This window comes from Sorex araneus, chromosome 2 (genome assembly GCF_027595985.1).
Source record: "Sorex araneus isolate mSorAra2 chromosome 2, mSorAra2.pri, whole genome shotgun sequence".
Classification (NCBI taxonomy): Eukaryota; Metazoa; Chordata; class Mammalia; order Eulipotyphla; family Soricidae; genus Sorex; species Sorex araneus.
Genome location: NC_073303.1, coordinates 9,448,371 through 9,464,972, shown reverse-complemented (window position 1 = coordinate 9,464,972; position 16,602 = coordinate 9,448,371). Strand labels below are relative to the sequence as shown.

The following is a 16,602-nucleotide window of genomic DNA, read 5'->3' as shown; positions in this document are numbered from 1 at the left end:
TTTTAGCAGGCATGACCCACAGGCAGAAGAAGCACTAGTGAAGAGAAGGGGAAGGAACAATTCCTAGTGCGAATCTCATGAGGATGCTTGTACTTTTCTTCCTTGAGAGTAAGTTACATGAACATGCAGCCTACTTGGTGAACAGTTTGTGGGAGAGCTCTCAAGAACTCTTAACATAAAATCCTGACAGGGCACCTCTGCCCCAAACCACACATCCTCTAGATACGGATTCCCAGATTTTACATACTCTTGAATAAAGAGGTTTATTTTTATTTATAAGAGGGCATAAAGTAAGAAATGTCCATGGAGCCATTTTTCTAACAATTGCTGTACAGATTCATTTTATATAGAATAGAGAGATTCAGACATGGTACACTTTCTACTGGTATTTGTTCTGTGCATTTTTAGCAACTTCTACCAGCAAATAAAGTATTCTAAGTAAAACAAAATGGTTCTCAAGTTATCAGTTTGCTGTTCTTACCACTTACTTCATGCCCTGCCAGACTCAACTTACAATATCTTTCTTAAAAAGATAATCATGAATCCTTTGCCATCCAAAAATAATTTTAAGTGTAACATAACTGTCTACTTCCCATGTATTAAATACCTTTCCGCACTAATTTTAAACTTGTGAACTAAGTTTTCCAATGACAGAAGTATGTGTTGCATAGAAGTCTGTGCTTAGCGGGTGACGTTCCTAAACTTACCTTGCTACGTTTTTGGTTAAATGTGCATATTTAGTCTTTGGGGGAAAGAGATTCTGAATAATCAGGACAGCTTCCATTGGTTCAGAATGAGACTGATTTGCTGCTATTGTTTTTTTAAGCCTATTTTGTTTCTTCCTGATTTTTAAAATTAGCCTCAGAAATTCTAATTTCCAGCTATCTCTAGGTTGGTTTTTAAAAGTAGCTACAACAGAATAATGAGGAATTCTCTTTTTACCAAAAATAAACATTTTTTTAAAAATCTGTGCATTCAACAGTTATCTTTTGTGCAGGAACACAAAATGAGTTGTTTTATTCATTCTTTTAACAAAGACACAGAACAAATTTTTCTCAAAATTTATACAGTTCTGGAAAGCCCTGGTCGCCAAAAATGTTTTATTGCTATTACAGCAACTCCTGGGCTCCAGTTTGGATGCTTTTTTCCAAAAGTTTGGCATTACTGGAAATGAAGGGCAGGAGTGACCGGACTGGAGTACCCTGGCACACACACAGTTTGTTCCTTTGTTTGACAGGAAAACAGGTACTGGTTTAGAATTACAGATGATCACGCAACAGTTTCATGTCTATTCCAATGGGTTTCCAGTTCAGTTTGAAGTCAATCACATTTTTGTATTTTCAGTGTCTCCTTGTTTGGTTTTTTTAGTAACTCTATAAATTGTACATTTGCAATATGAAGTTTTTTTCCTTTTGTACAATTTGAAACTTCACCTTTCCTTTAACAAACTATTCAAAATCAGAAGGAAAAAAGTTATAGGGGAAACTAGAAAACAAGTGATTCACTTCCAATACAAAGTCCGGAATCACCAGAAATTTTCACTTAGTAACTTACACAAAGGAAAGGTCAAAGATAAACAAGAGGGGCAGAATGTCTCCAGCCTGAGAACTAAGCCTCGGCCCCGTGCCCGCCCGGGAGGGGAAAGGTATTTCTCTCTCTCGCCTCTTTCTCTCCGGGGATGAAGGGCGCGGTGGCCGCCATATTAAGACGACCACAGATTGGGTTTTCAAGCCTGCAATTATCTAATATCTGGAAGAAATCTTCCTGGACTTCTAGTTAAAGTACAGAAATTCAAAACCTTATTTGTCTTCACAGTAGGTCTGAATCTAGTGGGGTACTCCTGACAACAATAGTGAGGTTTGTGTTGAAATATTGAATGTAACCAAAGTAAACAGAATGTAAAATGAAACTTATCAGTTACAAGGTAGGGGATGGGGGGGGGCGGGATGGGAGGTGTACTGTGTGGGTTTTTTTTTTTTTTTGGTGGTGGTATATGGGCACTGGTGAAGGGATGGTTGTTTCAGCATTGTATAATTGAGACCTAAGCCCGAAAGCATTGTAATCTTCCACACGGTGATTTAATAAAGTAAAATAAAATTTAAAAAAAAAGATAAACAAGAGGAATTAGGGTGTTCACAAGAGCATTGTAAACTCTGGGGGGAGGTAAGGGGCATTTCACTGATGAAGCCTTAAACACTTAGGGTTAATATTCAACACTTAGAGAAATAGGGTAAGTTAATAAGGGACAGATTTTCAGATGCAGAATATTTTTTGTGTGTGGGCGCTGGGGTAGTGTTGGACCCACACACAGATGTGCTGCTGGTTCTGCCTCAGGGATCACTCCTGTCAGAGATTGGGGGCCCATATGTGGAGCTGCGGATCAAACTGATGGGCTACATAAAGGGTAGCCCACTGGCCTGCTGTACCCTGTCTTCAGCCCTCAATGTTGCTCTGGCCTCAAGGATCCCATTGGCTGACCTAGAAAATTCTGTCTCACATGGAAGTTTAAAATGAGTCTTTGCTCAGCGAAGATGTGGGAATTGCAGGGGGTCCACCAAGGACACTGACCTATTTTGTCTCTTCCCAGCTGATTCTGTCAACTTAAAGAAAGCTCTTCTGCACTTGACATAAAGTAATGAACTGGAATTATTTCAGAATTTCCAGGGCTGCCTAATGGAGGAAGTCAAGGGCTATTCCTGCTCTCTGCCAGGACTAGGTGAAGAGTCAAAGAGAAAGTTTCTCTCTTGCACCCTTTCTATATATTTTCTATCTCCACCCCTTACCTATTCCTATCATTTGTCTGTCCCTTGTGTTGGCAAGTTTTAAAAATGATCAGCTAAGTGAACTAGATGTCTTGGTGCCCCTCTCTCTCTCTTTCCACCTTCCCCATAACAGTATGATCTTCAGTAGGGGAGAGAAGCAGGTATTTAAGTGAGGATTTTGGGTTTTATCCAGTGGTGAGAGCTGAGGGTACCCTGTTAATTAAAAGGAAGGACTCACACAATCCATGTTGCGTTGAGATACAGGTAAGCCCCAGAATGGCAAGTATCTCACTTGCCTTTGCAAAATTGATGTTTCTGTCCAATCTTAGAGTGGAGAGGCCTCCTGAAACCTAAGATATAATGATGAGTTCTTGTGCCTAGACTGAGAAATTCAAGAGAAGTTCAAGAATTGGAGCACATCACGCAACCACATGAAATGCCAAACACCAGAGGTAGTTCAGGGGTGTGACTGCCAGGCTCTTGGAGGAACAGGGTGATGGAGAACAGTCGGTCCTCCATTTCCGACTCCATGAGAGCCTGGAGATTTTGGTCACAAAACCCACATACATGTACATGACTTTTTCAACAGATTCTTTCCTGGATGAAGCTCACCTGGATGAGCCTAGAGAATCCAACCATGGGCATGGCAGCAATTGGATTTTGGAGGATTTTGGCTGCCACGGCTCTGTTTGGGTGGATGGAACTGCTTCAGACACATCATCATCCTCATCATCCCGTTGATCATCGATTTTATCAAGCGGTCTCAGTAACGTCTCCATTTGTCCTAGCCCTGAGATTTTAGAAGGCTCTCTTTACTTGTCCTTCCCAACAGTGCTGCATTGGAGGCTCTTTCAGGGTCAGGAGAATGAGACCCACCATATAAGCTCATTAACTGACCATAATCCAGAGACTCATGAATAAATTTCAAAAGAGATCAGCAAGCTCCAGAGTTGCTTCCAGACCTCAAAGTCACCATCCAGTTAATTTTTTAATTCCAGCTGTATATCCCATTCAAAATTATAGAATTCCTGGGGCGACTTCTCATATTCTATACACCACTGATAGGGCAGGAGTAGCACAAGGCTTAACCTGTAACAACATGTTAATCTCCTTGTCAAGGGCTTAATAGTTTCAGGGTGAGATACAACAATCTTCACAAACTTTATTCTAAGGAAATCTTTTAAAATAATTTTTAGCAAATCAATAATAACAAGCAGTACAAAGTAAATCATCTAGGGCCTGCTATTGGGGCAGGCTCAGGTGGTGGTGGAGAAAATTGGAAATAGTGGTGGGAAGGTGTAATGGTGGTGGAATTGGTGTTGAAATATTGAATGTAAGAAATCATTGTGAACAACTTTATAAGAATAAAATATAATTAAAAAAGAAAAACCAGACATAAAGAAACCTCTATAAATACTCTTAATAATTAGTATCTGAACATTTTATGAAATTACTAAAATTTAAAACTTTTACTACAACTTAAAGAAATTAAGGATTCAATTAAAAATTCAAATATGAAGTTTTAAAAAAAATGATGCCAAACACCTTTTTCTTGAAATAAAATAGGTGGAGATTGGAGGAAATCACAATCCACTGTGCTCAGGGACCACTCCTGGCAGGGGTCAGGAGATCATATATGCTGCTGAGGTCAAACCCAGATTTTTTATCAAATGCAAGGCAAACTTCGAACCACCTATACTATCTCTCTGGCTTGAAGTTAATTTATCTCTGAACTTCTTTATTTCCTTATCTCGTTGGCCTGAAAATAATTTTTAGCAGACTATTTGTGTAAATTCTGAACAAGATTCATCAAATATACCTGGAGTACATGGCAGGGTCTCCTTCACTAGCCAATATCTAACGCACCCCCTCTGCCCACTCTGAAAGCTCCCTGCCACACTGGAAAAATGGAGAATTTTTCTTTCAAAACAAAAAAAAAAGATGGGTGGTGTGTGTGGGGGGGGGAATTGACTAAAAACCAACAGGTTTCCAGTGTCCCTGGATAATATCACTTGGTTATTAATTTATTTATTTTGGTTTTGGTGCCATGTCCGGCAGTACTCAGGATTTACTCCTGGCTCAGGAATTATTTCTGGTAGAGCTTGGGCATCCATATGGGTGCCTAGGAATCAAACCCAGGCCAGCTACATGCTGGACAGTACCTTTTCGACACTCTCAAAGTGGATGTATGGTCAGTGACAGCAGCAAGGGGCCAGAAATCAAGTGGCACACAATATTTCATAGTGTGGTGGGGGAAAAGAGGCTCAGACATGAAATGATTCTGAAAGAGAAAGTCTATTCTCGAGTGAAATATTAACTCACTGTGACGTGGAATTTTGGCCCTGCAGATATTGGTGGTGATTAAGAATCACCACTCCCTGCTTCACGCATTCCATAGGGTGCAGAGAGAGATTACTCCTTGGGTGGGTCTGTTTGCCAGTGTTGCTTCTACCTTAAGTCACTGGGTCAGCAGGATGTCATTGGGCTGCACCCCCAGTTCCTCCTCTAGGTTTAGGGGCTAGCACAGACCCCGACATGGCTCTCAGCAGCACCTACCAGATGGAAGAGCTTCCAGGGACCTCCCTGTCGTAGGTCAGATTTTGAGTTTAATTTATGCTTCTTCTTCAGTCTCCTTACCAGCCCCCTTGCTCAACACTGCATATGTTTATTACATATACATTCATGGTGCTTACATAGAGTCTTCTACACCTAAGTTCATCAATATGACAATGTTTTGAGCTAATGAGTGTGGGGTTTGCTTTTTGGGTCTTTTTTTCCTACACAAAATAAAAAACATTTAATTTTTGAAAATAGAAACCTCAAAACAGGGAAAGCAAAAATATCTAAATAAAAGACCTTCTTTTCATCTTATTTCCTGAAGTGACTGGTCATATTACAGGTCATTCATTTTTTTTATTTATTATTTTTTAATTAATGAATCACCATGCGGGAACAGTTACAGATTTACATATTTTCATGCTTGTGTTTCAGTCATACAATGCTCGAGTATCCATCCCTCCACCAGTGCCCATTCTCCTCCACTGATGACCCCAGCATCCCTCCCAGCCCCCTCCCATCCCCCCCACCTCACCCCGCCTCTGTGGCAGGACATTCCCTTTTGTTCTCTCTCTGTGGATTTGTTTTCTGTTTGCCGTGCAATATCTCTTAGTTGGGTAAGGATAATACTTAGCCCTCATTTTCCTCTCATATGGGGACACTGCAGCTGAGTCACTACTTACTCTAACCCTGGCCTCACAGCTCAGAGAGTGTGGTGGCCCTGGGATCCTGACAACACACCCCTGCTGGGCCATTCATGGCTCCTGGGCTGGCCTTGGGGCGCTGGGTCCTGCAGAGGGACAGTGAAGAGGAAGGAGACAGGAGACACAGGATGAGGCCTGGGGTGGGCCAGTGTCCTCAGGTGACCCTGCTACTCTCAAACCCATTTCCCCACATCCTCCTGGGCTGTTGAAAAGTATTAAAGAGGCCTGAAGAGCAAAGGGATGAACCCAGGTACCGATGCTCCGGGGTCCTTCTGGGACTTTGTGGCAAAGGAAGGAAACTCAGAAGTCAGAGTCTGTGACCTGAATCTGGTCAGGCTTCCTAATAAGACTGCTGGGAACACGACAGTCTCCTGGCTTATTATTTTGTTTTTTATTTCTATTGCTGATTTTACTCTCTGCCTTTCACAATGAGCTCAGAGTAAACAGAAGGACAACTTCGAAAGTTTCCTCCCATCCCACAGGACTCTGACCTCCTCAGGGGTTTCAATTCTGAGTTTCATCCTGTCAGAGGGAACTTCCTTGTCCAGGGCTAAAAGGCAGCGACACAGGGGCTCCGGGACATGAAGCTGTGTTTCCACAGCAGGAGAGTCCTGGCAAGCCTTTCTTGGTGGATGACTCTGAGGCCTGTAAGTGTTTTTGTGTGGGGTGGGGGCTGAGGGGCGGGTGCCGGTAGTGGATGGAGAGTCAGGGGTGGGGGGTGGAAGGATATTGCTGGTGGTTGACAAAGAACACCTCCAACAATAAAAATATTCAGGGCTTTCCTTCTGAGCTCTCTCTGCAGTCTGTTTTCACTCTTCCCCGAGTCCATGACTAAGAAGTTCCAGGATGTGAGGCCAGCACGGGGTGGGGGCGGGGGGCTCGGAGAAGGGGAGGTTCTGCTTCCTGGCACCCATAAGGAAAGTTTCTGGCTGTAGATAAAATTGCCTGGAAGAAATAGCCTCTGAGGGATTATTCGAAGGAGCCTGCTTTCCTGTAACTTTAGTTGAGTCATATTTCTTATTTTGGCACCGCCCATAGAGAGAAACAGTTGTGGCTAGAGAAATCATGGGATAGAATAATGCTTTACAGACTGAAGATCCGAGTTGGGTCCCCAGCACTGCTTGGTCCCCAGAACAAAACTGGGAATGTCCACTGAGCACCACCTCAGGAGTAGCCCCAGGGCACTGTCGGATAGGGCCCTCAAACCACACCAAAGAAACAATTGCTTCTGCGACTTCAGCCAGCCTCTGTTTCCCTCTCTACAAAGGCCTAGCAATGGCCCCAGTGGACCAACTTCCCGGAGCAGCTACAGCCGTGCAGGGCGGCACATGTCTGTCCCCTGGGTCCCTTTGCCCTGAGTCTGGCCAGCCTCAGGCTAGCAGACAAGAGGGGATCCAGCCCGTAAGATCCCCCTGAATCCTGGCCTCACTCCTCTGCTTCTCACCTCTTGTACACAGTGGATTCTGGCAGCCCCTTGGGTTCCAGTCACCTTGGACTTCTGGGTGACATTGTTGGATGGGGGGAGGGAGAATTGCCTGAGTCTCTGCTCCCAAGATCAACCCAGGACCAACCCCTTCTCATTCCAGCTCGTTCTTCAATTCTCTCTTCCAGGTCAGGTAGGAGGACCGAAAGGAAGCACTGCTCTCTCTTTCTCGCTGTATTGCTGGGTTTCATTTATCATACTGTTGGGGACACTGAAACTTTATTTATCTTGGGTATTTTTTGTTCTTTGTGATACAGTTGAGTAGATATTTCCAGCTCTGGACAGTGTTCCAGTAGACTCAAATATGATTGTCTCAACAAATTTCTTCTCAGACTTCTTAGTCAGTGGTGACACTGGCTACAGTGAAATAATTCTGCTAATAACTTACCTGGATGTTTATTAGAGAATTTCAACAATGAGCGTGTGCGCTCTCTCGCTCTTTCTCTCTCTGTCTCTGTCTCTCTCTGTCTCTCTCTCTCCTCCACCTCCCTCCCTCTCACTGTTTTGCTCTTACTCTTTGACTTTTGTGAGGAATCATGTCTTTCTTCTTTATTTCTTGGCCCTTGGTCCAAAATATTTTCTTTGGTGATCTCTTATATCTCAAAGCCGAATGTAGACAGTAAGTGGCAAATCGCCTAGTGGGATGGAAAAACTGAATTCTAAATTTTATTAGTTTCAATTCAAAGAGCAATGTGTAATAGCAACTATCCTTTTCCTACATGTTCTGCATTTTTACAACCCAATTCATTTCTTCTGCCCAGGGAGAATCATCTATACCTGCCATAGAATTTCAGGTGTGGCATGTATCAGTCACTGTGTAAGATTCTGGCTGCATCATCTCAGCTTCTGACCCAAATCAAAGGTGTTGAGGAAAACCACCATGGCCTCAAGCTCAGCTACCGAGAAGCTGAGGGAAGAATCCACCTGCTCCATCTGCCTGGAGCTGATGACTGAGCCCGTGAGCATCGACTGCGGGCACAGCTTCTGCCTCGTGTGTGTCATGGGCCTCATTGGGAACCAAAGTTCTGAAACATCATCCCTGGAGACCTTTCACTGTCCCCAGTGTCGGTCACCACTGAAATGGGAGAGCATTCGGCCCAACAAGCAGCTACAAAACATCATTGAAACCATCAAAGGGATAGAATTTGAAAAGGTGTGTGAGGAACACGGAGAGCAGCTCCACTTGTTCTGCAAAGACAGCGACCAGCTCATCTGCTGTGAGCGCACTCCACAGCGCAGAGGGCTCGGTGCAGCTCCTGTGGAAGATGCAGTCCAAAGATACAAGGTGAGCATGAGAGCCGGAGCATGCAGAAGAACCAGGTTCCAGGTGGTGCTCGGAGACCTACACTACGGTCTATGTGTTTTATGAGGCAATGTTGATGGACATTGCTGCATTTATAGGAGTGCTTTCTCACATGCCTCAGAAGTTCTTACAGCACACCTTCCCATAAAAGTGCTGAGATGCCTCCTTCTCTGTCTATTGGACCCCCCTTTACCCTTTTGGGTGGGGCTGGTATTGGGGGGCCACACCCAGCAGTGCTCACAGATTAGAAACCACTCCCAGCTTGTTGCTCAGGAGCACTCATGGCAATGCTCAGAGGACTTTGTGGTGCCAGGGACTGAACCCCGATCTCTGGCATGCAGGGCAAGCATTCAGGTGCTTTGAGCTACTCCAAGGACCTCACCACCATCTTTCCTCTCAGTGTACTTTTGTGTCTCCTGCATCCTGTGTTGGGCAATCTCAATTTTGTGGTCCAAATGCAAAGATTGGTTTTGCTTTTTACTCGTTTTTAATATCTCTTATACGAGAGAGATCAAGTTGTATTTGTCTTTCTCTTTCTTAATTATTTTGCTTAGCATTATGCCCCCAACTCCATCCATAGAGTCACCAGTGGGAATATTGACTCTTACTCAATATTTGAGTCCTATTCTGTGTGGAAAGGTACGTCTTCCCTCGTGAGCTCTGAGGCTCTTTTCACATCTCAGGTATTTTAAACAGTGCTTTGATAAATATACACATGTCGTTATCCTGATGAAAGAATGGTTTTATATTATTTGGATATATTCCGAAAGAATGGAATTTCCAGATTTCGTTGTAAGCCTAAAAATAAGTCTGATAATTTTTAGCATTATATCAACTTCTGTACTGATTTTCAAACTTGCTGAACAGATTTATATTCCTATCAACAGTGTAGGAGTATTTTTGTTTGTCAACAACCTCACCTATATTTATTGTTTTGGTTTTCCTGATAGAGACTATTCTTTCAGAGCTGGGGTGTTGTATGGGATTATAGATTTGATTTGCATTTTCATTTTTATAAGTAATATAATCCTTCTTATGTAAATGATCACCACATATCATTTTTGGAGAATTTTCTATTTAACTGTTCTGGTTATATTTGTGAGTTTTTTCTCTTTAGTTTGTTTCTGTTATTGTTGCTGCATTTTATGGCTTCCTTATACCATTGGATAATTAACTCCTTATGAAAGATGTAAAATAATTTCTCACATAAAATATGTCTTTTCCTTTATTATTTCTTCTTTAACTACATAGATTTTTTAATTTTTATAAAGCCTTCTATATTGTCTTTATTTTTCAATTCAACTGTTTCTGTGCAATTTTTATGATTTAATTTTTCCCTCAGTTTTGACTATGTTTGATTTTGTCAAGTTCGTTAGGTATATGGCTTTATTCTTATACCTCAGTTTAAGATTATTAAGTATAATCTTAGTTTAAGATTATTCATATTTTATAATATAAGTTAGGAAAGTTCATTACTGTGACCTGAACTCAACATTCTTTGAAGTATACCAGCTTTTATCATGTCAAATTTCTAAAAATTAGCTTATGATGGTTACTCAATAAACTGGGTCCTTACAATTTACCAATATTCCATAGAATGATCAGACTTTTGTCCCTTTGTATTCGTTTTCTTATACAAATCTCAGCCTGGACAGATAGTGCAATGGATAAAGTGTTTGTCTTCCACAAGGCTAACTCAGCTTCATTGCCCAGCACTTTGTATAGCCCCCGACAAGTACCTCCAGGAGTGATCACTGAACACAGAACCAGGAGTGTGCCCTGAACAACCCCCAGCCCTGCCCCCAAAGAAAATACTCTATTCTATAATTGTTAAACACAAACACCTGAATATTGTATTGTTCCCTCTCTATCTAACTCAGTTCATTTAGCATGATTCTCTCCATGCAGCTCTCTCTTATAATAAAACAAAGGAACGAGGCTAGCACTGCAGTTTCATTTCTTCTCTATTCTGTCTGGATTTCAGCTCTCTCTTTCCCTGGTCATGGTGTTAAGTCCATTCCCAAGACTCACTTTATACAGTGAAGAAATTACATTAACAATCTTATTGATATCTCAGGGGTAAAATGTGTCACCGGAATTAGTGAGGCTTTAAGACACTTCCTGCGTCCTCTCAGCGTACAAAAACTCAACAAATATTCCCTGTTTTTTTCTAACAGTTTCAAAGGATTCTCATTGCATGCCTATGGAGATTTTTCTAATAGCATATATTTTATTAATACAATTTTCATACAGGAAAAGCTCCAGAAAACTTTGAAAAACATGGAAGACTTATGTCAGATTCAGAAGGTGCTCACACAAGTTGAAATAGATAAACTGGAGGTAAGATCTTTATGTATTAAAATAAAATTATTCTCTATACTCGAACTTAGTCCTTCCTTATTCCTGTTGAATCTATTTCCACAGCTTCTATGTATCTACATAACTTAGTTGTTTATATATCAATAAGCATTGAGTTTGTTTTTGCTTTCTGAACACACTTTCTCTTTTCTAGGATAAGATAGCACTTAAGAGACAGAAAATCCAGTTTGACTTTCAAAATCTCCATAACTTCCTGTATGAAGAGGAAAAATCTTACTTATGGAAGCTGGAGAAAGAAAAAGAGCAGACTTTCAGAAGGCTGCAGGATAATTTAGTACATTTGGAAAGGCAGAGCAAGGAACTCAAGAAACACATCCTAGTACTCGAGAAGAAATCTCAGGACTCAGGTCAAAATTTCCTGCAGGTGAGACTTTGCAACTCCAAGTGCACAGACATGAATGGGCGTGGCTGTCCCAGGGCTCTCATGAGAAGAATGGAGGAAAAGGCCTTGAAGACTGCCAAGGCCTGCATGCTCTGGTGCAAGCAATAGTACATGTTAATGTGGGGAATGGAAAGGAATGCTTCTGTATACATTTGTGTATGCAGACTGACCTCCACTAGTGTCTAGAATATCTGTAAGTGAATAGTTATTGCTCTGTCTCTGTTGGAACGTTGAACATATAGAACAAGGAAATGAATTTTTATAATTTGATGTGAATAATTATAAAATCAATTTAAAATAATTTATAAGTAAAGGCACTTACTTGATCTCACCCCATGTGCACACAACACAGACTATTAACTCTCTTCTGAAAGACTCTTCCACAAGACTCAAGTATGATAAAATGGGATAACCAAAATGAATAATTGAGTGATTCTGTTTGTTTCCAAATATCTTGCTATGAGAATTATTTGGGGGCCTGTTTTCAGCTGCATGAGTGATTCAACACTTTAAGATAAATGTCTGAAGCTATTTATTCAAGACACCATAAATCAGCTAGAGTTTATACTATAAGGCCAAAAATGTACCAGGACTTCCATACCACTATAATGTTCCTGCTGCCACTATTTTTAATGACACATATGAGGGACTCTGCACGAATTTATCAGCAAGAACACTAGTGTTCTACACTAATAAGGAATTTTCTGAAGCAAATTAAATAGCAGAAAGTGAGCCACATGCCCCTATGACTACAGACGCTACAGGTCTCCACAAGCCTCTGGCAAGAAAGACAATAAAGACAGACTTTGGTATATTTAGTGCCAGGACAAAGATCTGTGGAACTTTCATGGAGATCCTTCTACTGGGAATCCACCAATAGCTGAGCTAGGGGTTGGTCTCTGTACTTCTCTGAGAACAGAGTTTATAGAGAACAGCTCCTGTGCCACGTCCGAGAATGTTCTCACATTCACCTATGTCTTTGCTTCTCTACAGGATGTGAAAGACATCGGGAACGGGTAAGTGGCACCTGAAATCTTAGGGAAAATGGTGTGTGTGCATTTATCTGTATGGAAGACCCCACTAGTGAAGTCTCTGGTCTCTGCTCATTCTAGGAAGTCTGCTGTGAAGCTGGAAATACCTGAGGTCATGTCTTTGGAAATTCAGACTCTGTGCCATGTTCCTGACCTTTACTTTGATGTGAAAAAATTCTTAAAGAGTTATCAAGGTGGGCATCAATCACAATATCTAAATGCTACAGATGGGAATAAACTTAACCTTCACAAATTTTAGCACTTGACCTTGGCAGGCCCACGGAGAGGTTGTTTAGGATTTTCAGTGTTGCTGTCACATCTCCTTGTTAGTCTGCACCAGTGCTTGGACTGGAACATAACATCCTGGTCACAAGGGCAGATAATTAAACATCCTGCAGCAACCCGCCCCCCCTCCCGACTTCAGTAGCTGTGTAAACCCAGGAAAATCCTTTCCCATGGGTTGTCATGAAAATGAATGCCTCACCCACTAGAAAGTGTGTAAAATGGGGAACAATACTTCTGTTTACAGTTGGTGTTTTACTAATGCTCATAGTAATATATGAAAGATGAGGATTTGGGACTGCAGTGCTGATGGTTTTAAGGTCTGTCCACAAACATGCAAAATGTTAAATTATACTGAAAACCAAATTTTAGTCAGTTACCCATACTGAGATTCTGCTGCCTTAATTTTCCTAGTAAGTGGTTGCTGTGTTCCTAAAATCTCTTCTCAGAAATGACAAAATTCAAAGTTTTGAATACTAATGGTTTCTTCCTGGCTGAAAACTTCAGACCTAACCTGAAATGTTTGCTTGGCTGCAAAATATCCCAAATCACTTAAACAGCCTATTATTATCGCTCATTTCTTTTTTATCAGAAACTTGGACAAATTTTGGTGCTGCTCTCCTTGCAATGTTACAAAGTTGCAACTATGGTTTTCACTATACTTTATTTTCTTCTGAAAACCAAACTAATGAATAATCTTCTTGGTTGTTGCTAGAATATATTGCTCCACGTTTTTAGACTTAAGGCCCTTTTGCTGGCTGTTGACTACAGGATGTGCTCAGGGGGCTGGAGCCATAGCACAGCGGGTAGGGCATTTGCCTTGCATGCAGCCAACCTGGTTTGATTCCCACATCCCATATGGTCCCCTGAGCACCGCTAGGAGTAAATCCTGAGTGCAAAGCCAGGAGTAACCCTTGTACATTGCCAGGTGTTACCCAAAAAGAAAAAGTAAAAAACAGATGTGCTCAGGTTCAGGGAGATGCCTCTAAGCTTAATATACAAGGGCCACACATTGTGACAGGTCATTTCTTCAAAGTGAGTTTTGGAAAGTGTGCTTAGTGCAAGCATACAACAATATATACAATTATATAATGAAATATAATTATAACATAGATATAATTTTTGACATGCTGATGTGAATTTCCCAATCCTATAGTCATCAATTGCAGCTGTTGTAAAAACATGTGAATACCAAATGGTAGGATCAAATAATGCCATTTGGCCACTGTGATCAAACCTTAAGTGTAGTGATTGAGAGTATGTAGTGTTTTCATGGCACTGGCTTAAATATTTCAGACAAGTACTGCCATAGAAAGTGCTGGAGGTAGACAAAACATTTAAATTACACTGTATTGCTTTTGTTACATGAAAAAAATCTGAATTTTGACATTTGTTTGACCCCAGAGTTTAAATTCTTATTTTGTTTTATTTGACAGTTTGTTTGGGGCCCTATCAGCCATGTTGGGGTCATGAGGGTTATACCTGGTGGTTCTGGGTAGGCCATGTGGAACCAGGGATCAAATTCAGGCTTTTCCAACCCCAGAATGTGGGGTCTACCTCCAGGTAGGACTGAGACCCTAGCCAAGGACAGACTTCTCAGACCAGAGGCTACCTGGCAGTGGTGACCTTTAACCCCTGGTTTGGACTCAGGTTCATTCTAAATTGGCTGCTTAGTGTCCCCCCTACCCCATCCAGTATTCAAAAATTAAGCCCATGATCACCAGTCCAGTCCACATAAATGCAAAGACACATGGGGACTAAATTCTTGAAACTGGGACTTGCTCATTTCCCGCCCCCCACCCCGTCATGTTGATTTTGGCATCACAGACAGTTCTAGGGGCATGAGAATTCCACTTTACACAAACTCCATTCAGTTCCTGCTCAGAGCCAAAGCCAAAGCTTGAGTCAGGACTCTGGGAGTTAGAATTTCCATATTGCCATGAGCAGGGTTTTTTGAGAAGGGCAGTAATCATGTCTGGTCTGTTAGCACCCTCTGAGGTGATGCTGATAATGAAGATATTATTGATACAATTGATTATTGCTCAATGACTGATCCCAAGGCATCTAGATAAACACTAAAACGGTATTTAGCTTATCCGTTCTTACTTAACACTTCTGACAGAAAAGGTGATGTCTACCTTATTTTTTTTTTATTTTGTTGAATCATAGTGAGATAGTTACAAGCTTTCATGATTGGGTTACAATCACACAATGATCAAACACCCATCCCTCCACCAGTGCACATTCCCCACCACCAATACCCCAGGTATAACCCCCCCTTTCCCACCCTCCCCCTGCCTTCATGGCAGACAATATTCTCCATACTCTTTCTATTTTGGGGCATTATGGCTTGCAACACAGACACTGAGAGGTCATCATGTTTGGTCCATTTTCTACTTTCGGCACACATCTTCCATCCCAAATGGTTTCTCCAGCCATCATTTTCTTAGTGATCCTTTCTCTATTCCATCTTCTTTCTCCCCTTCGCTTGTGAAATAGTCTTCCAGCTATGGGGCAATCCTACTGGTCCTTTTATCTACTATCCTTGGGTATCAGCCTCATGTGATGTTATTCTATACTCCACAAATAAGTGCAGTCCTTCCTTGTCTGTCCCTCTCTTTCTGATGTCTACCTTATATTTAAGAAATTGCAGTTTGGAAAACGACTCACATATCAAGTAAGAAACAAAGAATCTTTTGTTTGAAACTGAGATTACCAAATCATAGAAAAAGGATGTGGGGAGAAAGAAGAAAGGAAGAGGTGGGCAAGAGTAGACCTGAATTCGGAAATGCAGGATCTGGGACACTGTTGAGTGATAAAGATGCAGTAACTATATTTATCAAAACAATACAATTTAACACTACTACAATCATAATCCAAAAACTACAATTAAAAAGGTGGAGGGGGGAAGAAAAGGAAAAAGTGCCTGCCATGTAGGGGGACAGAAGGAAAATGGGTCACTGGTAGAGGGGAAGGGACATTAGTGAAGAAACTATCTGAAATTCAATCATAAACAACTTTACAATTTTATAATTCATGGTGATTAAATTTAAAAAATGAAAATTAAAAAAAAACAAATTTAAGAAACAGAGGGAGAAGAAAAATAAAGAAGCATAGGTTTGTTTATTAAACTGTGTTCTCAGAACCAAATTAATGCGATTCTTTGGTGATTTCTTTCTGTTATTGTTGGTTTTCGCAGTCAGTGTGACTCTGGATGAAGATACAGCTCATGAAAATCTAATCCTGTCTGAGAATCGAAGAGAAGTGAACCATCGACATTCCCAGAAGAAGTTTGATAACCCTAGGAGATTTAGGGAGATCTCATGTGTCCTGGGCTGTGAGAGCTTCACCTCGGGAAGACATTACTTTGAAGTGGATGTGGGAAAAGCTTTCATGTGGAATGTTGGAGTTTGTCTGGAAACTGTGCACAGAGACATTAAGGATGAGCCAGATCCTGAAAATGGATTCTGGTCCATCAGACTGAGCAAATGGAATGGCTATGAAGCACTGACAAATCCCTCAACATCTCTTACTGTGAGGGAGCGCCTCCATACTCTGGGGATTTTTCTAGACTATGAGGCCGGACTTGTCTCCTTTTACAACATGGAAACTGGCTCCCACATCTTCACCTTCCCACAGGCCTCCTTCTGTGGAGTCCTCAGGCCCTATTTCTTGGTTCATCTAAATTCTCCTTTGTTCCTTCCTCTCCCCAATGAGTAA

The 16,602-nt window shown here is 41.4% G+C and overlaps 1 protein-coding gene across 1 annotated transcript; it reads left to right on the top strand.

Moving 5' to 3' along the window:
• Nucleotides 1-8,385: 8,385 nt before the first annotated feature.
• On the top strand, nt 8,386-16,602 carry LOC129402477 (E3 ubiquitin-protein ligase TRIM38-like). Its single transcript, XM_055129191.1, has 6 exons — nt 8,386-8,790; nt 11,062-11,148; nt 11,321-11,551; nt 12,563-12,585; nt 12,682-12,794; nt 16,082-16,602. Exons 1-6 carry the CDS (start codon nt 8,386-8,388, stop codon nt 16,600-16,602), a joined length of 1,380 nt encoding a protein of 459 aa, XP_054985166.1.